Raw genomic sequence first — 25,433 nt, forward strand, 5'->3', positions numbered from 1 at the left:
AAATTACTTTGTATAAAATTATATTTCATTACTTTTTTCAAAATTCCTTTCCTGTAATGTGTTCTGCTTTCATTTCAGTAGATATCCGGTCTGTTGGTGTTCTGTCCTTGGAAGTGGCCTATTTTGATAATACATGATTAACTTTTGAAAATCACAATTTGAGTATGAATGATTAGTAGCCAAAAAGTATTACATACTATAAACAGGAATTGTGGCTTTGTGGTCTAGTTTTTAAAACTTGACATTTATAATGTCATGAAAACTTTTGAGTCATTAACTATTTTAATATGCCCATATCAAAATAAGATGTGCCACTTAATAAACAGTTATTCAACTAATCCTATATTCGTTTTTGCTTTGTGTGTATTAGGGGGAAAAGCTTACTATGTTTACCAAGGGAAAGGAGATATTTAGGGGAAAAAAATTTAAGACTGAGAATCTTAACTATACCAAAGACTTAAGAAAATCCAATTTACTTCATCTAATATGACACCAAACCAGTTCTCACTAAGCCTCAGTAAACTGGGACTATGAAAGTGCATTTCACTGGTTGCAGCGTTTAACACTTGGTTGATCCTTTTGAATAACTTGTTTCCCCCAAAGATTTTTTAAAATTTCACTTTGATCTTCCTAGTTTTCCTCCTTTTTATAACATACAAACTAATTTAGTGGGGGGGGGTGTTAAAAAGTAGTTTGAAGCGAGTGTGGTAGCTCACACCTTGGTAGGCTGAAGCAGGAGGATGACTAACTTTGAGACCAGCCTGGGTTACAACTACATAGAGAGCTGTGTAGAATGTGCTCATACTCTTCCTATTACTGAGACAAAACCTGGCAAAAGCAACCTCAGGAAGTGGGTTGCTTCTGGCTCACAGTTTTAAAGATACAGTCCATGGTAGCCTGGAAGGGATTTCAGCTAGAACATGAGGCAGCTGGTCACATTGCATTGCAGTCTGGAAGCAGCAATGGATGCTCAACTCGAATTTGCCCTTTTATACGATGTGTGACCCCTCTCCATAAATGGTGCAGCCCACACTCAGGGTGTCTTCTCTCTCGTTAAACCTTCCTAGAAGCATCCTCACAGACATGTCTAGAGGTGTGTATCTATGGGGATTCTAAATCTAACACCTCAAAATGCAGAGATATGTGTCTATGGTGATTCTAAATGTAATCAGCTCGACAATATTAACCATCACAAGTGTTAAACTTACTAACTAGAATTTTGCTTCAAAGTTAGTATATGGAATGTGCCAGGTGTGTTTGATCCTAGCACTTGGGAAGCAGATAGGTAGGTCTCTGTGGGTTCAAGGCCAGCCAGGGCTACATAGTATGATTGTATCTCAAAAAAAAAAAAAAAGAAAGAAAGAAGGGAGGGAGGGAGGGAGGGAGAGAGAGAGAAGAGAGAGAAAGGAAGGAAGGAAGAAGGAAAGAAAAAGAAAAGAAGAGGAGGAAGAGAAGTAGTAGAAGAAATGGAATGTTTTCAGAAAACCCTTATTTGAAGCTGCGCATCTAAAAAAAAAAGTGGGCTTTAGTGTCAGTTTTCCAGACAATTTTCATTATTGGTAAAATTTCAAAAGGCAGTATTTACGTGAAATTTTGAGAACAGGATTTCTCAGTGTGCAGGAAGACAGTATCAACCATGGAGCTATTCTACTTTTCGCCTGCAGTGCGTCCATTTTCTGGTTACAGCTGGCTTTCTCTGAGTCGTTCTTTTTATGAGCCCGTTTTTACTTTTTTTTTTTGGCTAAATAAATGTAACGAAGGACTGAGCCTCGCAAACTACACCCAACTAGAGCCTTGGTGTTTATCTGCTTTATCAGGCACCCTCTAGATTCGGGTCGGGTCCCCAGGTCCAAGGCCCGAGGCCCTTTTCAACACCTCGCTTTCTCAGGACCTCTTGACACGTGAGTTGGCAGGTCGGCTCTTCTCACATCCTATTGGCTAAAGCCCGCGCCTCTCACCGCGAGGGGGACGGGTCACAGAACCTCTGGGCGCGGGGGGATGACGTCACGTCGGCGACGGGGCTTCGGTTGAAAACTGGCCGACCCTGCTGGCTGGAAGACCGCGTAGCTGGGACGGCGCTACGATGACCATTTGCCAGTTTTTCCTTCAAGGCCGGTGCCGCTTCGGAGACCGCTGCTGGAACGAGCACCCTGGCACCCGGGGCGCGGGCCTGGCCCGGCAGCCGCCACCACAGCAGCAGCCGCCGCCCTCAGGTGACACTCCCGGAGCCGCGAGCCAGGGTCCCCAGATGCGGACGCTCACCCCACCCCAGTTAGGGTAGTCGTTTCGGCCGATCAGACAGGGACAGGGCTTTGGACCTGGGTGCTCGTACCAAACACTGCGTTTTTAAATTCGTATATTTTATCAAAACCACTTTGTTGGTGAATGGCAGTGGTTGGGAGAATTCGCGTGGGTCCGTCCAGACTTACTGCCCTACTTTTCCCTTCCTTGTCCTTGACCGCATGCTCTTAAAATTTGGGCTTTAGTTAGTAGGGTGGGACTCTGGGCTAAGAACCTTACAGGTTTTGAGGAAAGAGTATTCAGGGGCCAGTCATTAAACCTCGCATACAACACAGAGTTTTAAAAGTCAGAGTAATATATTTTGTTTTCTTAGTTTTGGATCTTAGTTTTTGACGTTCATCACTGGTTGCTTCTCTTTCCTTCGTCTTTAAGCCTATCCAATCCCCATGGTTGCATGGAGGAGACAGATTGTGTCATCCATCTACAGTTGATTAGGGAAATACTCCAAAAGTTAGGACTCACATTCTGGTAAATCCTGGTGTGTTCCCAGGGACTGCTGAGAGTAATGTTTGTCGTGTCGTTTCTGGAAACCTACTTTAAGTGTAGTAATTTGGAAGTAAACGTTCAGTAGATAAATAATTGGATGAAAAAATACAAATAAAACTTTAGGATGAAAAGAAAGAAAAAGAATGCTTTGGAGTTTCAAGGCCAAAATTAGGGCCATCCAGTGCAGCATAAAGGAAATTCATTTCTATGCTGAGTGATTCTCCCCCCCCCCCTTTACACACACACACACACACACACACACACACACACACACACAAAAGATTTGGAACTTCAAAACAAAATGCCATTAATTCATACTTCAGAAACGTGGTTCAGCTGTCTCTTCCATTTTCTATTTCTCTTTGGATTTATGAAGTAGTTCAGAATACGGGTACACTTATCGTTAGGTTTTTAGTATATGTTAAATGATATATTTTCCAAATCAATCATAAGATAATTACCTTCATCCTAGCCTCAACTACGAAGTGATAAAATTAAAAACAATATGAAAACCGAAAAGAAGTCCTATTGACTCATTTTTTTATATTTATGAAGTGTTAGAAATCTGCCCTGTACTTTATCCACCTATTAGTGGGCTCTGTAACCTCCATATGAAAGGTAAGTATGTAGGTATTGCATCCACAGAGGGAAGACTGAGACAAATGGCCTTTAACTATCTGTTAAGGACAGATGGTAAAGTTTAGTCCTTTTTATTGACCAGTATATTCATTGTTCTCTTTCATCCATTGTCTGTGAAGAAGCAAATTAATGGAAACACAGCTTTTCCCGAACATACACCCAGCGCTAGGTCAAATCAGGGGCCTTGAGCATCCTAAACAAAGCTTCACTAAAGAAGCTTGGGACTTGTATCTTCTGTTCATAGGCAGGTTAATAGGCTTATAAAAGCTGAACTCAGCAATGTATCTCTATTTTCCTATGGACTTCTAATCCTCTTGATCTCATCTTTTAAAATTTTTATTTTATGTGCATTGGTATTTTGCCTACATGTATATCTCTGTGAGAATGTTGGATCCCCTGGAACTTGAGGTACAGCTGTGAGCTGCCATGTGGGTGCTGAGAAATGAGTCCAGGTCCTCCAGAAAAGCAGCCAGTGCTCTTAACTGCTGAGCCATCTCTCCAGCCCATTGATGTCATTTTTGTTGTTGGTGGTGGTTGGTTGGTTTGGTTTTTGGGTTTTTGTTTTGTTTGTTTGAGATAAGGCCTCACTATGTAGCCCTGGCTGGTCTAGAACTCACAGAGATCTGCCCATCTCCACAGTGCTGTGATTAAAGTCATACACCAACACACCTGGCCTTGATCTCATTTTTTTCAATGCAATTAGGACATGTGATTTGTTATGAAAAAAGCTGTAAAGCATAAAGAGATTCTCATTTAAAAACAGTAGAAAATAGCACTTTATTAGCATTTGTATAATTTCTAGAAATAATAGGATAAAATTTAATGGAGATTTCCAAGATTTGAAAAAGTTACCAATTTTACGATTCTTTTTCTGGATTATTTTAGGAAGCAACAGGCGCGGGTGGAATGCCACCAGCCAGAGGTACTCCAATGTCATCCAGCCATCCAGCTTTTCCAAGTCTACGCCATGGGGTGGCAGCAGAGATCAAGACAAACCAGTATTCGGCTCCTTTGACTCTGGCGCTTCCACCAGCAGAGGCTTTGGATCGTCTCAAAACCCTTTTGCATCACCTGTCTCTGATGAGCAGAAAGATGAAAAAAAACTTCTGTAAGTTAAAGTTTTGTAGAAAGTCACCACCCAATTGCTTGGTTTTTCTAGAAGCACTTAGTGTTTTCTTTGAAAAAGAATAATACTGAAAACCAGAGTAAGCAAAACTGTATTAGCACATTTCAAAGGCTGGTCCTGCTTACAAGGTCAGAACAACTGTGATCCTGAAGATTACTGGTAAGAATGCTTATTTTTCTTTGTAAAACTTTTACTTCAGTTACCCTATTTGAAGTTCCATAAACAGTGGATTTCTATGGGGTTTTTTGGTGGCGAGCAGGGGTTGTTTTATTTTAAGACAGAGTCTCCCTTCGTCACCTTGGCTGGCTTGGAACTCACATCTCATTATCTGTGCCTCCAGAGTGCTAGGATTAAAGGTGTGTGCCCAGCTGTTGGTTTTTGAAATGATGAAGATTGAACCTAAATTTTTAAGTGTATTGGGAAAGCATTAAGAGAGAGAGAGAGAGAGAGAGAGAGAGAGAGAGAGAGAGTGTGTGTGTGTGTGTGTGTGTGTGTAAAGAAGACAAAGTTCTGTTTATTGTGATTCTAAGTGTAATAGCATATTCTCTGTGATACCTGTTGGTTTACTAATGGTCACATGGTAGATGGAAAGAAACTTTAATCTAGAGCCAACTCTATCCGCAGCTTTGTTTCGGATTAATTGTTAAATGCATGGACCTGGAGACTGGAGAGGTGGGTGGCTCACAGATTAAGAGTATTGGTTGTTCTTCCAGAGAACCTGGGTTCAATTCCCAGCACCCACATGGCAGCTCACAACTGTCTGTGACTAGTTCCAGGGGATCTGACACCCTCACACAGACATACTTGGCAGGCAAAACACTGAAGCATATAAATTAAAAATAAATGAATTATTTTTAAAAATATATTTTTAAAGTGCATGAACCTGTTTCCTGTATTACAAAGTAGAAAAATTAAGTAAAATATTTCTGAAGTCCTATAACCCACTCTTAAATTTTAATGTTTCTCCATAACTGATAGTAGTACATTTTGTTGTTCCCAGTTAACAATTGTGGTACTTAATTCTTTAAAAAATATTGTATTTCTGATACTGTGTATTGTATTTAGTTCTTTAAAAAATATTGCATTTTAGGTAATTCTTAAATATATTGATTAGTCTTTCTGTTAATTAGAAAGCCTACACTATTAATTATTCTAGATTATTTGTAACTACAAAATAGAAGGTATTTGCTGTTTTTGGAAACAAGTTCTCGATGTGCAGCCCAGATTGACTTTAAACTCGATGTCTTACCTACCTGGCCTCAAAATCCTTAGCCATCCAGGTGTTGGAATTACAGCTGTGTCCACCACACTCAAGTTGTAATTTGTATTTCTGTGAGCTTCTGGTGTAGAAAATAGAATGAAAAATATGTAAATGTATATATTTATTTACTAGAATTTTAATTTTTAATATTCAACTTCATAAATAACAAATTTTAACAAGCAAATGAAAATATCCATTACTCTTCCATTTTTATTCATTTTCATTTTCTTTCTCTTTTTTTCCAGGGAAGGAATTGTTAAAGATGTAGAGATTTGGGAATCATCGGGGCAGTGGATGTTTTCTGTTTACTCACCAGTGAAAAAGAAACCTAACATCTCAGGTAACTAGGGAACATGTTTGGTTGGATTGTTGGTTGTTGGTTTTTGTTCAGTGCTGAGGATTGAACCCAGGCCTTCATACATGTTAGGCAAAGCCCTACCACTAGGCTATGGACCCAGCCCATACTTATATATGTATGTGATGTATGTGTATATAAAATAGATTCTAAAGTTCTTTCTAAAACGAAGACCATGCTAAATGTATTTACTCCAAACTTAGAATAGCTAGAATTTGGTCTTTGTTTAAAATATTCCAACTGAACTTCATCATTCAGAGACTGAGAGTGGAGAATGTAGTTCTTTTCAGTTGTGTTATTTTCAAGAAAGAATAGTAAAATCAGGACCCACCACAATTCCAATTCTGTCAATCGAGGAAGAAGCTCTGCTGTATCAAAACCGCAGAAGCTCCTAGCCACCTCAGCAACCAGCAGGGTCACAAGCTGCCGCCATTACAGCCTTTGGGGCCTGGCTCCATTATTCTTTGGTCGCTTCCAAGAATACTTACTTTTCATAAAGCCTGTAAGACTCTCCTGTTTGAAGATGAGGAACTACAGGGGTGGTGTTCCTTTAGAATGTGATCCCTACGGCCTCTCTGAAACTTGGGCTACTGAGTTTTTCCAAGCCTGCTCTGGGAGACGCTGAGTCTTTATCCTCTTGAGGAAACAACAGACATGGCATAGGCAGGAGCCCTTGAAGTTAGTGTCCCAGAATTCTAGGAATGCCACTGTACCTCACCCCTCACCTCGTTCTCACCTAATTACTTTCTTATTCGTTTAAATATTAATTACTGAGTTTGTGCTGCGGGCCGCAGGAATATATCATAAGAACTCAGCTGGTTATGGCAAAGTCACTACCTGGAGGGATCAGGGAATTCCTCCAGAGGAAGCCAAATCCCAAGGAGTTTTGGTGTTACTTGGCTTGTTATATATCAGCTGTATTCTGTTATGAAAATCATGTGTGCCTTCATAGCTTTCCCAATTGACTTTTCCCTAAGAAGGGCTAACAGTGTAAACTGATCACTCTCTGGACATACACATTCCAGGTATTTGGAGAACAGCCTCAGGAAAGGCTTTCTCTGGAATCAGATTATCTATCTCCCTTGGCCACTTTCAAGGACTACAGGAAACACCACCCAGGTGGACTAACAATGATAACAGCCCACATGCAAATCTCCTGATTTACAGTAAATTCCACAAGGAGACACCGCCTAGGAGACGTGTCTAGCTTTACACAATTTAGCTCGGATCCTCCCTTTATATACCGAGACTTCCAGGAGGCAGAGGAGAAGAGAAAAGAGAATGGAAGAACAAGATGGGTAAGAACTTGAGAGGAACGAACTGAGATGGGGAAGAACTAGATTGAAGGGCTAAAAGAGAGGACTAGAGGAACGAGATGGAAGATGAGGAAGAGCCAGATGGGGAAGAACAAGATGAGGAAGAGCCAGATGAGAGAGAAGGAGACGAGAGAGGAGCTGATAGGGGAAAGAACTAGATAGATGAGAACCTAGAAGGGACAGAACTAGATGAAGGAATTAAGATAGAACCTAGAGGGGACAGTAGATAAATATAGAGAGAAATCAGGCAAGAAAGGAGCTAGACATGAGAACAGAACTGAAGCTGTGTATAAAGGATGTTATGCCAGAGGAATTAAAGCAAGTGGACTATAGAACTCTGTGTGCTGAGATTATATTTCCTGATAATAGTCCTCGCCGTTAGTAGTTCTCTCTCCTGAGCCCCTGGGATGTATAATATTAAGGCTGGTCCCTCTAATATTATACAAGAAGTTTGATTTGTCCTACTCTCTGATGTGCATGCCAGGGATGCATCATAAGGTGAGAAGACAGGGTTCCCTGATATGAATGCCAGGGGCGCATCATAAGGTGAGCAGGCAGGGTTCCCTGATGTGCATGCCAGGGAGGCATCATAAGGTGAGCAGACAGGGTTCCTCTCAGGAAGCTTCTGTTCTGGAGGAAAGAAAATGAGAAACAGTGAAAATAGATCACTTAAGGTAGTGATAATTTCTGTAAACAAAAGAATAAACTAGGAAGCCCTAGGTTGGCTTAAATATTAGCACTTACGTATTGCCAAGTATTAAATCTTAATTAGTTCAGGGGTGAACCTAAAGCCTAATGTCCTGCAGCTGTGGTTCTCAGAACATAGACTGTATAGAGCTCTAGGTGGAGTTACCATGCTAAATTATATAGGACATTCGGTTCAATTTAAATTTCAGATAGCAAAGAATATTTTCAAATTATGTGCATCCTGTGTAATATCTGGGACATGATTAATAAAATATTTGTTTTATGTCTGAAATTTCAGTTTACCTAGACTTCTCAGATTTTTGTTAGCTAAATCTAGCAACCTATCCCTGACATGTTTGTAGGAACTATATATGTTCATAAAAGTTTTCAGAATAATACTAAGATACTGATGTCCACTTTCAGTGTTGAAATTTGTACTATCAGTACAAAAGCGTTGTTGAGTAAAACTGATGGATTTAACATTAGCTGAGACAGAAGCAGCAAACTGCTGGTAGACTATAACAGTCATGTAAAGAAGAGTCTGGAATGCCATTCTAACTTTACGAGGGGATAAAATCATCCCTCTCTAATGAAATAAAAAATTACTAACTTTTGAAAACTCTTAGCCATTGAATATGCATTTTAAATATTGTCTCAGACAAATGGGAGGTACATACAAACCATGCTTTGCCCTGTACCAGCATATAATGTTCACTTTGAGGGAGAGCACTTGGGTTATTGTGTGACTTGGCCACAGGCAGACTTTATTAGACAGAATAACAACTGTGGTTATTCAGACTTAGCCTTGGCAGGTATTTTCTGAACAGTGAATGAGATAAACCTGTGTCACCTCAAGGGGTGGTGGGGTGGTGGCAGGGTTATCGCTGATAATAAAGCTGAAAGTTTCTAGGAAAAGTTAGTCACGATAACCTTTCTGTCACACAAGCACAGTAGCTTCTTGATACTCAAAGTCTCTTCTAGTATAGGACACATTAATATGTGAGGATTTCAGGGTTGATTTGGTTTTTTCTTTAGGTGTTCTAGAATGCCTTGTGTCAATGTATGGAAATTCTGTAGGACATCTTAATAATATTCTTCAAGACTGAAGTGTTATGTTACAGAATCATGCTGACTAAAAACTATTCTGAGTCCAAGATAAACTAATGAATTATAACACAACAACACAAAAGGTCGATTAGCTTTTGAGTTTGCATCATAACTGACCTTTAAAAACCTCCCACTTAGGAAGAGTTTCTAGTTTAATTGATTTTTTTGCCTGTTTTTTCCTCCATTCTTTCATTTGTTTCCTAGTGAATGAATCCAGGTGTGGTCAGTTGAAGCCTTAAATCTCATGTTAACCAAGTAGCAATGGTGTCATGAAAGAGTGCAGCTCTGTGAGGTGTGCAGGAGGAGTCAGACAAGTCCATGCTATGATGTTACTGGGTAGATGCGCGCGCATGTATGTGTATATGTGTGTGTTTCTGTTGTAGCCAAACATCTTTTCTCAATGTGGAATTTTCTAATGAAGTTGTTTCTGAAATACATCTGATATGCTTTTCAAATGTTTGAAGTTAAAAAAAAAAACAAAAAACTCCCATTTGTGTGGGCATAGTGGCACACACGTTGTTAAAAAAAAAAAAAAAAATCCCAACCCTTTGAGAGACAGAGGCAAGCAAGTCTCTGTGAGTTCAAGGCCAGCCTGGCCTACATAGTGAGTTCTAAGACAGCTAGAGCTACATAGTGAAATCTTGTCTCGAAAAACAAAACACAAAACCCTTGCACTCCACTTTTCCAGTATTGGTGCATTGTCAAAGAAGAATATCCACATTTATCTGGAAAGGCCATTGACTTCTCTTTCCATTGACATATCTGTGGAATGTAGTTTTTGCGCAACAACCACACTGCAGTGGAGTGAATGCAGAAACATGCAGAAGCACATGCAGGAATCCAGTAGTCGGGGCTGGCGAGATGCCATTCCGCATTTAAGAGTGTGTACCGCTCTCGTAGAACATGTGAGTTCAGTTTCCAGCACCCATATTGGCCGGCTCACAGCTGTCCTGTAACTAGCTCCAGGACAGAATAATGCCGCATTCTGACTTCTACTGACGTCTGCACTTACACGTCACTACTCCAGAACAGATGCACATACATACGCATAATTAAAAGCAATATATTTTTTAGAAAATCTAGCAGTTTGTTAAGCCAAATGTTAATGAGATCTGTAGACAGATTTTTGCTGTTCATCTCACTAATCTTATTTTTTTGTTTTGGAAAATAAATGTATGTGGATATATGCATGGTTCATTATGAGGAGCTAATTTTGCCTCTGTAGCTAGAATATTTCTTTTGTACCATGTCCTTGTTTGCTTTTCTGTTGTTGTGATAAACACCATGACCCTAAAGCAACTTGGAGAAGAAAGGTTTTTGTCTGGCTTACAGGTTAATAGTCCATCATTGAGGGAAGCCAGGACAGGAACTAAAGGCAAGTAGTGTAGCAGAAACCACAGAGAAACACTGTTCACTGGCTTGCTTCCCCAGGCTTGCTCAGCTAACTTTTTCACACAGCCCAGGTCTAACTGCCTAGGGATGGCATTACCCATATGAGCTGGGCCCTCAGCCCTCATGAATCAATTAGTAATTAAGAAAATGCCCCACAGACATGCTCACAGGCCCATCCTCAACTGAGGTTCTTCCCAAGAGTGTCAAGTTGACACCACCCTTCCAAAACCTGAGAAAACAGTTATTCACGTAATTTTCTGTGTTCTGTGATTCAGATAAGAAACTCTGGTTGATCACCCCTTGAAAGAATACAGAGTAATTGAGACGGACAGTGTCCTTGAAGGAGAGCTGTTGTTCATTCTTATGAAACACTGTTAGAGCTAAGCCCTGAGTAAAGAGAAGGTATCTGTTGTAGAAGATTGGGGAAACCATTCCTAGCAATTATGATAGCTAGTGCAAAGGCCTTGAGGTCAGAGCCATGAGTCCAAATCACTGAGGAAAGAAACTAACAGAAATAATATAGCATAAAGCCAGGGCAGTAGCCAGGGTCCACCTGGTATGAGTCTAGTTACATTGGGTGTACAGATATGAAGCGCTTAAGCAGAAGGATGTAGGCTGATTTTAAAAAGCTCACTCAGTGGTACAGGAGGGGAAATGAGCCATTGGGACCAGGAGCAGGTTGAGAGGCAGGGAGGCAAGTTAGGAAGTGATTGCTGATGATGAGTTAGAGCTGTTGGCAGTGGAGACAAAGTTGGTCAAGTATGAGTTCTGTTTTGAATCAAATTTTGATATTTTAGGTACAGAAAAACAAATCTAGTATGATTCCTAAATGCTTTTTGCCCTGGACTGTCGGTGCCACTGGAGTAAACTAAATGGTAGCTGGGTTTCAAGGAAGTCTGTAGAAAATAGCAACATTTCTTTTCCTTTCTTAGTCTTCTCAGTGCTGAAAGGTACAGTCATTGCTGTGGACAGTAAAAATTGCTAAGTAGTATAGAGAAATGGAAACTTTTTTTGGTATTTCCTTTAAAATATATGCATATTAAGAGCACTATCTGATCTTCCAGAGGACCTGGGATCAATTTCTAGCATCCAAATGGCGGCCCACAACTGTCTATAACTCCAGTTCCAGAGGACCTGACACTGTGCACACACGTGGTGCACATGTATTCATGCAGGCAAAACATCCATACTCCACATCATTTATGTATTCATATATTTCTCTCTATCTATATAAAGTGATCATCATCTAGTTTTGTTTTCTTTGGGCTTGCTTTTTTTCAGTCTGACCCCAACATCTCATACATGCCAGGCAAACATCCTACCACTGAGCTTTATTTCCTAACCCCTGGTATCCTACATTTAATTTATCAATGAAAGTACTAGAACAAGCATCCTTTTGTGTAGCGTCCTTTGTCTGCATAGATGCATAACTATAGGTATCTGAAGTTAAATCCTAGAATTGTAGGTCAGAGTCTGTGAACATGGCTTATGGACAGTTTGCCTCAGAACATTCCATAGCATGTTCAAAACAGCATCCTATACCACACACAGAGTAACAGTAATGATCATTTGTTCTTATGTTTGCCAGTCTGTAAGGAGAGCATTATATCACTAAGTTACATTTGTAAATTTTCTTTATTTACTAGCCTTTTGAAGTTCTAGCGAACTGCTTGTACTTCCTGTCTTTGCCATATTCTGTACTGACTTATGAATAGTAATAAAGACGTTAACTCTTGTGTATGCAATTGTGGTCTTCCTGATTTATCATTTGCCTTTTAAATCTGTTTATTATTGACTTAACAGCATTTTTTAGCCTAGAGTTTGAATGTATAGTCAGATCTTCCATTTTCCTTTCACCCTTTATATTTACAGAATTCTTCTTCATTCAAAGATGAAATAGCTGTATTTTCTTCTAATTTAATAATTGAAGCATTAGTATCTGGGCTTTGAATTGTTCTCCTATGACCTTGAAGTTTTTCTGATAACCAGCATTAGCACATTTTCTTGTCTAGCACGCAGCCCTACTACCAGAATCAGCAATACCTACTGTTTAAATTCCAACTGATTCCTCACTTCAGGTTTCACAGACATTTCACCAGAAGAGTTGAGGCTTGAATACCATAACTTCTTAACCAGCAATAACTTACAGAGCTATGTAAGTTTGTTTCCTGTTCCTCTACCTCAGTAGCACTTGGCTATCAGTTATCGTTTTGGTGTTTGCAGTGGCTTGCTTGTGTTTGGGCACATTTGGTGAGGGCTGTTAATTGTTTGAAGAACAATGCCTTTTTTATTTTATTTTTTTTTAGACTCTTTGAAATTGTTTAGTTGTCTAGACTGATAATGATGTACTATAGCGATTAGGGATATTATTATTATTATTATTATTATTATTATTATTATTATTTTGGTTTTTCAAGACAGGGTTTCTCTGTGTAGCTTTGCGCCTTTCCTGGAACTCACTTGGTAGCCCAGGCTGTCCTCGAACTCACAGAGATCCGCCTGCCTCTGCCTCCCGAGTGCTGGGATTAAAGGCGTGCGCCACCACCGCCCGGCCGGGGATATTATTTTTTTTATTATAAATTACCCATCAACCAGTCCTAGAACTCAAACCATCTGTCTTTTGAAAAATATTATTGCTTCTGTTAGGTGCGGGTCCCATGATTTTTACTAGAAAAACAAAGTGACATAAACAGCAGTTCTGCTAAATAGATATAACACTTTTGAATACCAGACATTCAAAAGAAAGGTCTGAATGGGTGGGTCAGGAGCATAAGTTGGGTATCTGAAGGAAATGATCATTTCTGTTGTCTACAGCCAGAACTATGCTAGTACACATCACTCCCCTCCTGTCCAGATAGCATCATTCCTGCACTGCCAGGTGATCACCCCTGAGAGCCAGGGAGTTAGTGAACAGAGAGAGGCAGCTAGAGCTGAAGTAGCTCTGGCAAACAGGAGCAGGGGTAAGTATTCAATACTGAGTTATTTTTTGTCTTCTCTCTTCAGCTAAATTCTGTTCAACAGCTAGTAAGTCTATGGAGGAATAGGATAAATGAACTGAAAAATCTAAATATGTCAACCAAAGGAACTCTGGTGAGTGTTGAAGAATTTTCTTCAAAGAAGTATCGCATCTATTGCTTTTGTGTTGTTTTGTGAGACAAGAGCTCGCTAATTAGACCAGGATATCCTGCAACTTGCCGTGTAGCCCAGGCTGGTCTTGAACTCAGAACCACCTGCCTCAGCCTCCTCCTTGCTGAGATTATAGACATTCTCCACCATGCCTAGCTTTGTATTGCTTTTGTTTATTTCTTGAGACAGGGTCTCATCTGGCTGGCCTGGATCTCAGTGTGTAGACCAGATTGGCCTCAAACTCATAGAGATCCCCCTCCCCCTTCCTCAAGTGCTGGGATTAGAGGTGTGCACTGGTTCTATTACTTTTTTAATTTTTATTATTTTATGTATATGAATGTTTTGCCTGCTTGTGTGTCTGTGCACTACATATGTGCCTGGTCCCATGGAGGTCAGAAGAGGGTGTCAGATCCCCTGGAACTGGAGGGAACTGGAGTTACAGACCATTGAGAACTGTCATGTAGGTGCTGGGCATCAAACCCAGGTCCTCTTGAAGAGCAGTCAGTGCTCTTAACCTCTGAGCCATCTCTCCAGGCCCCCTAGTGCTTGCAGGAGGAGCTTCATTTTGAAAGGTAAAATCTCTGGAGAACTAACTCTGCATGTGATCATTTATAGTTAAAGCCCTAGATCTTATTTGTTTCTCAGAAAAGTAGGGACAAGATTTTTTTTAAAACAATTTTAGTTAAACCTGGTAGCACACTCTTTTAGTTCCAACACTAGGGAGACAGAGGCAGGCAGCTCTCTGGGAGTTCGATGACAACCTGATGTACACACTGAAGTCCAAGACAGCTAGGTCTACTTAGAGAAGCCTTGTCTCAAAGTAAATCAATAAAAGTAAAAACTATTTTTAGCATAAGGTTTTTAATGGGGGTAGGACTAACTTCAAAAACTGGGAAGTATTACCAATTCAAGTACTTAAAGATGTGTGTCTGTTGCCTTGCTGTTGTATAATGCCATTTGAATTTAGCTGAGAAGTGACCCCATCACCATTGATGAGCTCATAGAACAGTAATAACTGAGTCTAAGGAACTGTTTGATCCCTCGGCTGCTGATCTGAGGCAACCCATCTTGGGCTGGCTGAGCACACATCATCATAGTTCATTCTTTTATCATGAGTATGGATAGACTTCGATTTGTCTAGCCATTTACTTCTTTACCTGTTGGTGACTATTACTCCAAGAAAGAGAAACAAGGGAAGAACAAAAAAACCTGTATGAATCTGTCTTATGAAACTATGGAAGAGAACACAACTTGTCTGTAGTGATGAGCAGATAAACAATTGTGTGGGACCAGAAGTTGAGAAAGGTTGTTATCTGCCTGGGAAGAGTATAGGGAGCTCCTAAGGTTAATAGTAATGTTCTGAATTTTGATTGTGCTGGTTATAATTGTGTCAGGATTCATTAAAATGTGTCAAGTAAAGCGTCTATGTCAGGGGTTCTCAACCTGTGGGTCATGACCCCTTTGGAGTCAAATGATCTTTTCACAGAGGTTGCATATCAGATATCCTGTAGATCAGATATTTACATTACAGTTCATAACAGTAGCAAAAGTACAGTTGTGCAGTATAACAACAGAAATAATTCCGTGGTTGGGGGTCACCACAGCATATATTAAGGGGTCACAGCATTAGGAAGATTGAGAACCACTGCTCTGTGTGAACATGATAAGGTAGTCTAAGATGCTTCCAAGGGAAAGAAGCTCAACTGCCTTAGTTTGACTAAGAGGGTCTTGGAGCCAGGTGTGGTGGTACACAGCTTTCATTCCAGCACTTAGGTAGAAACAGCTGGATATCTATGAGCTCAGGGCCTGGTCTACGTAGTGAGACCCTGTGTCAAAAAAAAAAGTCTAGCTGGGCGTCAGTGGCGCACGCCTTTAATCTCAGCACTTGGGAGATCTCTGAGTTCGAGGCCAGCCTGGTCTACAGAGTGAGATCCAGGACAGGCACCAAAACTACATGGAGAAACCCTGTCTTGAAAAACCAAAAAAAAAAAAGTCTTAGAGGGAAGGAGTCAATGAAAGGTTCTTTGAAGGGCATCTGTCGGCAGAATAGGACAGTCGACTGAGTTTTAGTTGTGAGCTTTTTATAACATGTGACCTCACTTGAGTTGAAGCGTTTGAGTAGACTGGGCATGCTCTTGACAGCCTTTTGACCTCTATCTAGAGTGCCTCACGGATGGAGGTTTAACTTTATAAACACTGAAGTGCACTTTTTTAAAATGTAATTTTATTTATTCTTGAAATTTTTACATATGGATACAATGTATCTTGATTTTTAAAAATGCTTTTCTGGTGGTAATATGCATTGTTTTTATAAATTTAACAAGTGCAAAATTAAAATCATTCCTCAGCCAGAGATAATGATGGCTCACTTCTATACATTTTTCTATAAAAGTTCATGTTAGTTGGTTGTGCGGTCTATAGAGTGTTATAACCTTTCCTGTTCATGAACACATTATGGGCATTTTGTATGCTAGATATTTAAATGCACTTTTGAGTAATACGTTTTTTAAATGTCGTGTATACAAACAGTACATGAGAGCTATTCATCAGGTGCTGTATTATTTGTATTTTTTAAAGCTCTCTGATGTCAAGGATGGAGCCAGTCAAGCAGCGCCTGCATTTGGATTTGGAAGCAAGCAAGCAGGGACGTTTGGATCATCAGGTAAGAGATGGAGTGTGGCATGTTTTGGTGACTCACAGAAGTGGGATTTCAGAGGTTTCAACTTTACAAAGCCTGAATCACCATCTTAAATAATTCTCACAAATTCCTCCGTTATGGAGCCTTGAAGAACTTACTTCAACAAATGCTTGGGAAAGGCAGGTCTGAGGGGGTTGTACTGTGGCTCAGCTTGTAGAAAGAAGTACTTCTGTTTTTGAGACAAGATCTCACTCTGTAGCCCTGGCCTGGCACTCACTATGTAAACCAGGCTGTCTCTGCCCCCTGAGAACTGGGATTACAGATGTAAACCACTGTGCCCAGCTCTAGAAGAACTTTTTAGGAATATTTTCTCAGTTTCATAGGGAACTGAGCATGATGATATATATATATAATTCTAGCATTCAGAGGCTGAAGTGAAAAATCAAAGTTCAAGGCTGTGGTTGCTGGTGGCACCCATCTTTATTCCCGGCGCTCAAGAGGCAGAGGCAGGTAGATCTCTGTGAGTTCGAGGCTAGCCTGGTCTATAGAGCAAGTTCCAAGACAGCCAGGACTACACAGAGAAACCCTGTCTCACAAAACAAAGTTCAGGGCCAGCCTGGCCTTCCTAACAAGACTCTGCCTCGGGAATCTGATAGGAGTCTACCCCTGTGCCTTTGGGGACTTTGTCATCCGACAGCTGTCGTGTAGCAGCTCTGGTGGAAAGCATGGCAAGCCGAAAGGGCTCATGGGTGCAGGTGAATCATGGTAGCAGAACTGTCAGGGCCGTGGGGTTCAGAGGGTTTGCTCTAACCTTGTTCTCATTTGCCCCTAAACTCTTCAGTATCTACACGAGTCTGAAATAAGACAAAGGAGGAACGTGGCTACATTTTTCTGACTGTAATCTGTTTTTGTAGGTTTTCCAGTGGATAACAGCAGCAGCAATAATGTTCAGAACTTTAGTTTTAAAACAAGCTCTGGATTTGCCACTGCCTCTTCTGGAAGCACGCCCGTGTTTGGAAATCACCCAGCCTTTGGGACCGGGCCCTCTGCTGGTTCTGCCGTCGCTTCCTCCACTCCAGCCTTTGGATTTGGGAAACCTGAAGCCACATCTGCTGCTTCATTTTCGTTCAAGAGCCCTGACACTTCTGGTTTTGGATCACCTGGGTTTTCAGGGTTTCCATCTTCCTTAGCAGTGAGTCCTTTCGGCCCTGCAATGGCCCCTGCCTTCGGAAGTGGCGGATCTGTGGCTGGTTTTGGTAGCCCTGGCTCACAGTCTCAGAATTTATTTGCCAAACCTTCTAATGACACATTTGGAGGTAGCAGCCTATCAGCCTCCCTCCCGGTCTCTGCCACAAATAATGTACTGTTCACCCCCAGGGATCAGCTGACAAAAGAGGAGCTGGAACAGTTTCAGTCGCAGAGATTTACTCTGGGGAAAATCCCACTGAAGCCACCACCCGTGGAGCTCCTGACCATATAAAGGGCGGTGTCCAATACAGATCGGCTTTAGCCAGGCGTGTGGCGTATGCCGGTAGTTTGGGAGGCTGAGAGAAGAAATGCCACAAATTCAGGGCCAGCTTGGACTGCACAGAGTAAGTCATAGATCAGCCAGGTCTGTGTGAGACCCTCAAAGAAAAGATGAATGGTTTTTCAAGAAATGTTTTCATAGGGCTTGGGATCACTGGACCCTCACACATGCAGCAAGTTCTACCTAAGCCACACTCCATCCCCAAATATGGCTTTTAAGGTTGTCTTGAATTATATAATAATATACCCCCTCTAAACCTGCCTTTCCCGAGCATTTGTTGAAGTAAGTTCTTCAAGGCTCCATAATGGAGGAATTTGTGAGAATTATTTAAAATGGTGATTCAGGCTTGGTAAAATTGAAACTTACAGAATTATACTTTTCTGAGTCAGCAAAACATGCCACATATTCAAGAGTAAACTCTATTCCTCATATATAGATATATATGTATGAGCAATGTAAGGTTTTAATAATTTGAGGGATTTAAAGGTTAACATTTTTTGAAAACCTAGCTAAATAAAGTACAGCCCAAAAACTTAATAAGCAAGGGAAATCTTTTGTACTATAATTATGAATGGAACTGAAAAATATAGGGTACTGAATAATTTTCTCATTCTATTCCAATTTATTACCCATCCCTTTAATAGGGATGCGGAGAGTGGATGCTGGAGATCAAACCCAGGTACAGTGTCTTGTGCATGTCACTGAGCTACATCCCCCAACTCTGACTTTTTTTAAATTATGTGTGTGGGTGTTTTGCCTGCATGTATGTCTGTGTACCACTTGCATGCCTGATACTCATGGAGAGTGTCAGATTCCCTGGAACTGGAGTTACAGATTGTGAGCCACCATATAGGTACTAGGAATTGAACCCTGGTCCTCTGGAATAACAGTCAGTGCTCCTAACCTCTGACCCATCTCTCTGGTCCCAATTCCTGCTTTTTAACGTGGGAGGGAAAAAAAAAAAAGAACAAGGAAGGTGCTGAGGAGAGAGCTGAATGGGTAAAGGAATTGCTGCATGTGTGTGAGGACCTGAGTTTGGATACCCAGCAATTAAGGATGGCAGTGCATGAGTCTGTCACCCCAACACTGGAAGGGCAGAGACAGGTGGATGCCCAGAACTTGCTGACCAACCTTTCTAGCTGGATCAGTGATTTCTAGAAATCCTTTTAAAAAACTAAGGGTGGAGAATGACAGGGAAGACACCTAACACCTTTGGCCACCACACATATCTGTGCATAAACATACACATGCATATCTCAGACCAAAAAACAAAAGTAAATGTCTTACCTAATGAAAGATGAGCACTCCAAATATTCATGCATACAGGCTAAGAATTCAGTTCCCAGAGGATCCAAATTCTGATCTACTTTAAACAGTGTGACTCCCATCTAACTGTTCAGGGACCTTAGCATGTAAAACCAAATCCATTCACAGGATTTGTTTTTATGTTTGATGTTTAGAACTGTCCTTGGTAATTGGTAAGTAGAATATAAATTGTTCCTTCTTTGATCTATGTGTTCCAACAAAATAGAATCTAAGAATTCTGCCCCATGAACCTTAGGGCCTCAAATGAGACCCACTATAGATGAATGCTTAGTCATTCCTGTTGCCTGGGATATTTATAAAAAACAGAAATTTATACCTCACGAGTTCCATATACTGGAAATCCAAAGTATAATTTACGTGTCTGCTGAGCACCTGGTCTGTCCTTCCAAGGTGGCAGAGGGAAAAACAGCAAAATGATGAAGGCTGTATCCTTACACAAGAGTGAACTTGTTCTCTCAAGGCCTTCTGTAAGGGTTCCCAACCCATCCATACGGGGTCTGTCCTAACGACTTAGTCACCTAAGGGCCCACCTTAGTACAGTCACATTGGCGATTAAGTTTCAGCATAGGAGGGCTGGAGAGATGGCGGTTAAGAGCACTGGCTGTTCTTCCAGAGTTCCTGAGTTCAATTCCCAGCAACCACATGGTGGCTCACAACCATCTGGAATGAGATCTGGTGCCCTCTTCTGGCCTGCAGGTGTATATGCAGACAGAACACTGTATACATAATAATTAAATAAATCTTTAAAAAAAAAAAAAAGTTTCAGCATAGGAATGGGAGGGTGCATCTGAACCCAACAATTGGCCACTGGCTCCCTTAGGTTCCAGGTAACGCAGTGTCTTCAAGGCTCTAAGGATACACACAGAGGACCCCATTGGTCTCAAGTATGTCAGATCATAATAATATACTGCTGGGCATAGTAGTGCTCGTTTGTAATGCTAGAGCTAGGGAGGCGCTCCTGTCCTCCCACCCAGCCTACCTGGTGAGCTCCGGGCCAGTAAGCTGCCCCACCTAGAAAACAAGGCCTTTCCATTGGCCTGGGATTGGGAATATACTGAGTATTCCAGGAGATCCCCTAGGCAAGTTTAGGAAACAAGCCTCTCAAGCTGCATTTGGGCTACTTCAAATGTTTGACTTGTGAGTTTTAATTGCCAGTCTGTTTCTGTGCTCCTGCGCACACCAAAAATATGTACATTTAATGGGACTCCAAACTATCAAATAGTACAAAGTTGTCAAAAAAAAAAAAAATGCTATGAGTTCCTTTAAAAAACAAGAACTAAAAGTAGCAAAGCCCACAGAGTAGAACCAAACTGTATACCTGTGCACGGGCACTGGTGTCAGGAGGCAGAAGACTTAAGCGTTCCTAGACTCGGGTCATGGACAGGCTAGAGGCGGCTGACCTAACTGACCCCTCGAGAGACACAAGCAAGGGCTGGTGCCACACGTGTGGTTATCTGTCAGCGGGAAGCAGTTCTAGGGATCGGAGCAACTAAAGTCCCCCAAACAACCCACTGCCTTCACAGCTTCCAGATTTCCTCCCCCAGGCCAGAGCAAGTGGTGGAAATGCAGATCAGCTGTGACCGGAGAACTGATTAGGAGAGGGTGAGCTGGGCCTCCAGTGAGCTGTATAAGGGCTGATGTTCCTCAGTAGTTCTCAGCACACAAGACATCTGGCCACCAAAAAGAAAAAAATGCCAATTTAAAAGGCACCCAGGAGGCAAAGGATTGTCTTGAGCTTGAGGTCGTAGTTCAGGGCAGCCTGGCCTCAGAATAAACTCTTGACTTTCAAAGGCACGTGATTTAACTACACACAAGAGTGACAGTCCTGCTTAAAACATCAGTGGCTAATTGTGGTAGTTCATGTATTGGAATATAGCCTTTTCAAGTGACCTATAAGAACAAAATAATTGGTTTTCTATTAACTAGCATGTGCTGTGTGATCCAATTTAGAGGAGATATATATATATGTGTGTGTGTGTATATATATACATACATACATATATATCTCAATCTATATATATATATATGGCGGTACTAGAAGTTAATGCTGGCTCAAGTTTCAGTATCCTATTACATATATGGGCTAATTTCATCTTGCCTATGATCTAGGTGCTGTAACCATGATCTGAGTTTTCTAAATGCAAATACCAAGATCTAGAGATGTTAAATGCCCACCTGAGGTCAGTCAACTAACAAGAGGCTGGACTGGATCTGACGCCTGGCCTAGAACCTTCCCTGTCACCACCCCGGTGGTGGCTCCTGAGTTATCAGCACTTCCTCTTTTTTGTCAGTGTTTTCTGCACATGCATTGCCTTTGGGATGCGCTTCTGCAGTTTTCCCTTAGGAGTGTTCACGTCAGCAGGACACTGTGATTAGTGAAGCCCAGTGGCCTGAGATGCAGGGTGAAGGATGTGCTCTCAGGAGGTACGGAACTCCTCACTCCCCTCCCAAAGCTCCGTCCTCTTTTCTTGCTCTCAGATGAGGGCCGAGTCCTCCTGCCTGTCCACACAAAGACGCTGAAAGAGAGCATGAGAGTGCTAAAGACTCCGTGGAGTCATGGGGGCAGGGACCTCTCACGGCCAGCTGTGAGCGTGTGTTTTTGTTGTGATGCTGGGTGGAGGCCAGTGCTGGACCACTTAGCTGCTCCACATCTCAGCAGTGCATCTAAGCAAAGGGACAGTGTGCCTGTGAAGACTGGGTTTGAGGAGAGCCATCTTTATTTTGTCTTTATACCAGCTGGGTGAGATGGAGTGAGCTATCTTCTAAGTCTTATCCATAGAGGCAATAACATCCGTGCCCACAGTTATGGGAAGGTTAAATTTGAAACATACTAATACAGGTGTCCAGCACAAAAATTGATGCTCCAAATTCCATTATTGAGGAAAATAACACTGGGTCCTAATAGAGAAGCTGACAGGCAGAAACTCGCAGGAAAGTGACGTCCCCTACCCTCCTGGCTAACATGGTCTTCAACGTTTCATTTTGTTTTGAGATAAAATCTCACTGTGCCTCATGCTGGCTTTGAACCTGCAATCCTTGAACCTCCCAAGTGTTGAGGTTGAAGCAGGGGCCACAATGCAGCCCAACCGGTCTGCTGCACTGTTAGTTACTGTTCTGTTGCTGTGAAGAGACACCTTGGCCACAGCAGCTCAGTAAGAAAGCATTTAATTGGGACTGGCCTACAGTTTCAGAGGATTTGTCCGTTATCAGTATGGCGGAGAGCGTGGCGACAGGCAGGGAGCAATGGTGTCATACTATTTTATATCTTATTATTTGCAAACATCTTGAACGTTTCATGTTACTAATATACAGATTTATATGGCTGTTGCCCATTGCTGACTGATTTAGCCATACCCCTAGTTATGGGTTGACAATACTAAAGATTCTAGAACATGGGTCCTTACACCATTGTGAGAATAACTGGAAATGCTGAGTAGGAAATTGTGGATGACTAGTTTTAGTACATCTCAGTAAATGCCCCTGCTTCCCCACAGTATGGGTCTTGAAAGAGCAAGCTGCCTTTACTAGAGCAGAGCAGATGCCGATGGCTTTGCTGTAATTAATATTCAGAAAAGAACCCTAAGGGTGGAGGGCTTGTTACGGGCTCAGCAGGAATGTCCCCACAGGCTCCTGTCTTGGAATTCTAGGTCCCAGATGGTGATGCTGTTGTAGGAGGTTGTGGGAACTTGAGGCAGTAGGGCCTAGCTGGAGGAAGTAGTCCGTAGAGGAGGGCCTGAGCTTGTTGACTGCCATGGTGTGGATGGCTCTGGTCTATGGTGCGCTTTCTGCCATGAGCTGAAACCAGGAGCCAAACAGCCCCCTTAAATTGTTTCTCTCGGGTATCCAGTCAGCTGTGGTGGAAGCAGCTAGTGTAGGGCTTGATTCGCAACATCTGATCTGCCGTGTTTATTTTTCATTGTTTTTTTTTTTTTTTTTTTTTTTTTTTTTTTTGGTTTTTCGAGACAGGGTTTCTCTGTGTAGCTTTGCGCCTTTTCCTGGAACTCACTTGGTAGCCCAGGCTGGCCTCGAACTCACAGACATCCGCCTGGCTCTGCCTCCCGAGTGCTGGGATTAAAGGTGTGCGCCACCACTGCCCGGCTTCATTGTTTATTTTTTGACACAAAGTCTCTCTGCCCTGGAACTCATTATGTGGAAGCTGGCCTCAGACTCAGATCTGTTTGCCTCTGTCTCCCAAGTGTGTTGGATTCAAAGGAGTGTGCTGCTACGCCTGCCACCATGTTCCTTTTTAGACTCTTTCAGGGAGTCCCCAGTATGATGGTTAATGTTACTGAAAGACTCCTAGAAGCCTGGAGGTGGTGGCGCACGCCGTTAATCCCTGTACTCGGGAGGCAGAGGCAGGCAGATCTCTGAGTTTGAGGCCAGCCTCAAACAGAGTGAGTTCCAGGACAGCCAGAGAAACCCTGTCTCAAAAAACCAAGAAAGAAAGGGAAGAAGAGAGAGAGAGAGAGAGAGAGGGAGGGAGGGAGGGAGGGAGGGAGGGAGGGAGGGAGGGAGAGAGATGAGAGAGCGAGCCCTCTGGGTGTGCTTAAGGGCATTTTCAGAGAGTAAACTAAGGTGGGGGTGGGGGTGGGGTGTGAGGAGAAAGGGAAAAAGGGTGCTTGTGTTCTATGTCTCTGTCTCTCTTTCTCTCTCCCCCTCTGCCCCCCTTCTCTCCCCTCCCTCCCTCCCTCCCTCCCTCCCTGCTGGCTGCCAAGGTGTGAGCTGCCATACCACTCCCCACCATGATAGCCTGAAAACTGAAGCTGTGAGCCAGCCAGCCTTGCCTTAAGCTGCTGAAGCTGACACCTCACCACGGCACCGGATGAGGACCACTGTAGCCAGCCCTACCTGGATGCTGCCCTGGGCGCATCAGAGCTAGAGAAGAGCACTGTCGGAAGAGCACTGTGGACAGCATTGCCAACACCCTGAGGTTGCCTCTCTGCTCTGCGAGCAGTTTCGCAGTGTTTGATACTACTGGACCTACAAGCCCAGCACCGGCCCAGAGGTGGATTTCACAAGACAGGCCAGGGAGGGGGATCTTTATAGGGAGAAATACCACCTTAGGTGGCTCGGTGATAGGGAGAATGGCGGCAGGGCTTGACTTCGGAACCCCAGCTTTCTCAGTGGCCATGGAGCTTCTAACTATCCAAAGCTGAGACCCAAATAAGCTGCCACAGGGAGAGGAAAACTCAGGATGGGGAGAAAGGCCACCGGCATGACTCTGCCATCTCTGGCCTCATGTACTTCTTTGTCCAGGGTAGAGACCACAGCCATCAATACCTGTTCTTTATCACCTCTGAGACTTTAACTCTGGCTCCGCTTCCTCCAAACCTAGCCCACCTGCAACCCTCTTGACACAAAGTTCCCCCCACAGTCTTGACACCACCTCCTGTTCCAAACACAGTGCTCACCCGGCCCCACCGTCTCCTGTGTGAGAAATATCCCCAGATCCAAACTCGCATGCTGCTAATACCTGTCAGCAGTAGTCCCTCTTTCCACGCCTTCCACAGAGTGTTCACTCAGGCTGCAGAATCTCCTTCCAGGAAGAGACCAGTGCCGACCTCACTGTCCAGAGTGTACCCTCATTCTGCTTCTTTCGGGGCTACTCTTCTCTTAAACACAGTGGAACCACCCCCAGAGCTGGTGTCGCTCCACCCGCAGCGTGTCCACAGGAGCCCTGCCGCCAACAGTCCCCTCTGCAGCCTGGGCAGCAGCTGGCCACTTGGGACACAGAGGTGGGGCTGCTTTTCCCAGAACTCCGGTGTCGGGGACACAGCGATCAGGGTTTTCACGCCTTCACATGGAGTCACTGGTGTTTTTAACTTTTTTATCTACCTGTATTTAGGTATCTCACACATGTACATACATGTATTTGCACCACATATGTATGTGTGACGTGTGCTTGGTGCCCATGGAGGTCAGAGGAGGGCATGGGGACCCCTGGAACTGGAGTTACAGATGGTTGTGAGCCACCACATGAATACTGGGAATTGATCCTAGCTCCCCCCCCCCCCAAAGGCCAACAAGTGTAACTGCCGCACCATCACTCAAACCCCATTTTTAAATTCCTTTATTTTTTGTGGGGGGTGTTTGCCTGTATGTATGGCCGTGCAGTAGGTGCGTACAGTGCCGTTGGAGACCAGAA

At 42.7% G+C, this 25,433-nt stretch overlaps 1 protein-coding gene across 4 annotated transcripts; it reads left to right on the forward strand.

Moving 5' to 3' along the window:
• Positions 1 to 1,592: 1,592 nt before the first annotated feature.
• Positions 1,593 to 25,173, forward strand: Nup42 (nucleoporin 42). Of its 4 annotated transcripts, none has more exons than XR_005091089.1 (8): positions 1,593 to 2,213; positions 4,312 to 4,534; positions 6,059 to 6,153; positions 12,749 to 12,825; positions 13,674 to 13,760; positions 16,374 to 16,458; positions 17,349 to 18,026; positions 24,004 to 25,173. XR_005091089.1 is itself a non-coding variant. In XM_028864175.2 (7 exons), the coding sequence occupies exons 1-7, from the start codon at positions 2,084 to 2,086 to the stop codon at positions 17,912 to 17,914; spliced, it is 1,263 nt and encodes a 420-aa protein (XP_028720008.1). In that variant the 5' UTR covers positions 1,593 to 2,083; the 3' UTR covers positions 17,915 to 18,499. The 4 variants fall into 4 exon arrangements, 2 of the variants coding, with proteins under 2 accessions (XP_028720008.1, XP_028720009.1); XR_003733962.2 differs by lacking the exon at positions 24,004 to 25,173 and adding an exon at positions 18,607 to 18,635; XM_028864175.2 differs by lacking the exon at positions 24,004 to 25,173 and having other exon boundaries at positions 17,349 to 18,499.
• The last annotated feature ends 260 nt before the right edge of the window (positions 25,174 to 25,433 follow it).

This window comes from Peromyscus leucopus, chromosome 3 (genome assembly GCF_004664715.2).
Source record: "Peromyscus leucopus breed LL Stock chromosome 3, UCI_PerLeu_2.1, whole genome shotgun sequence".
Classification (NCBI taxonomy): Eukaryota; Metazoa; Chordata; class Mammalia; order Rodentia; family Cricetidae; genus Peromyscus; species Peromyscus leucopus.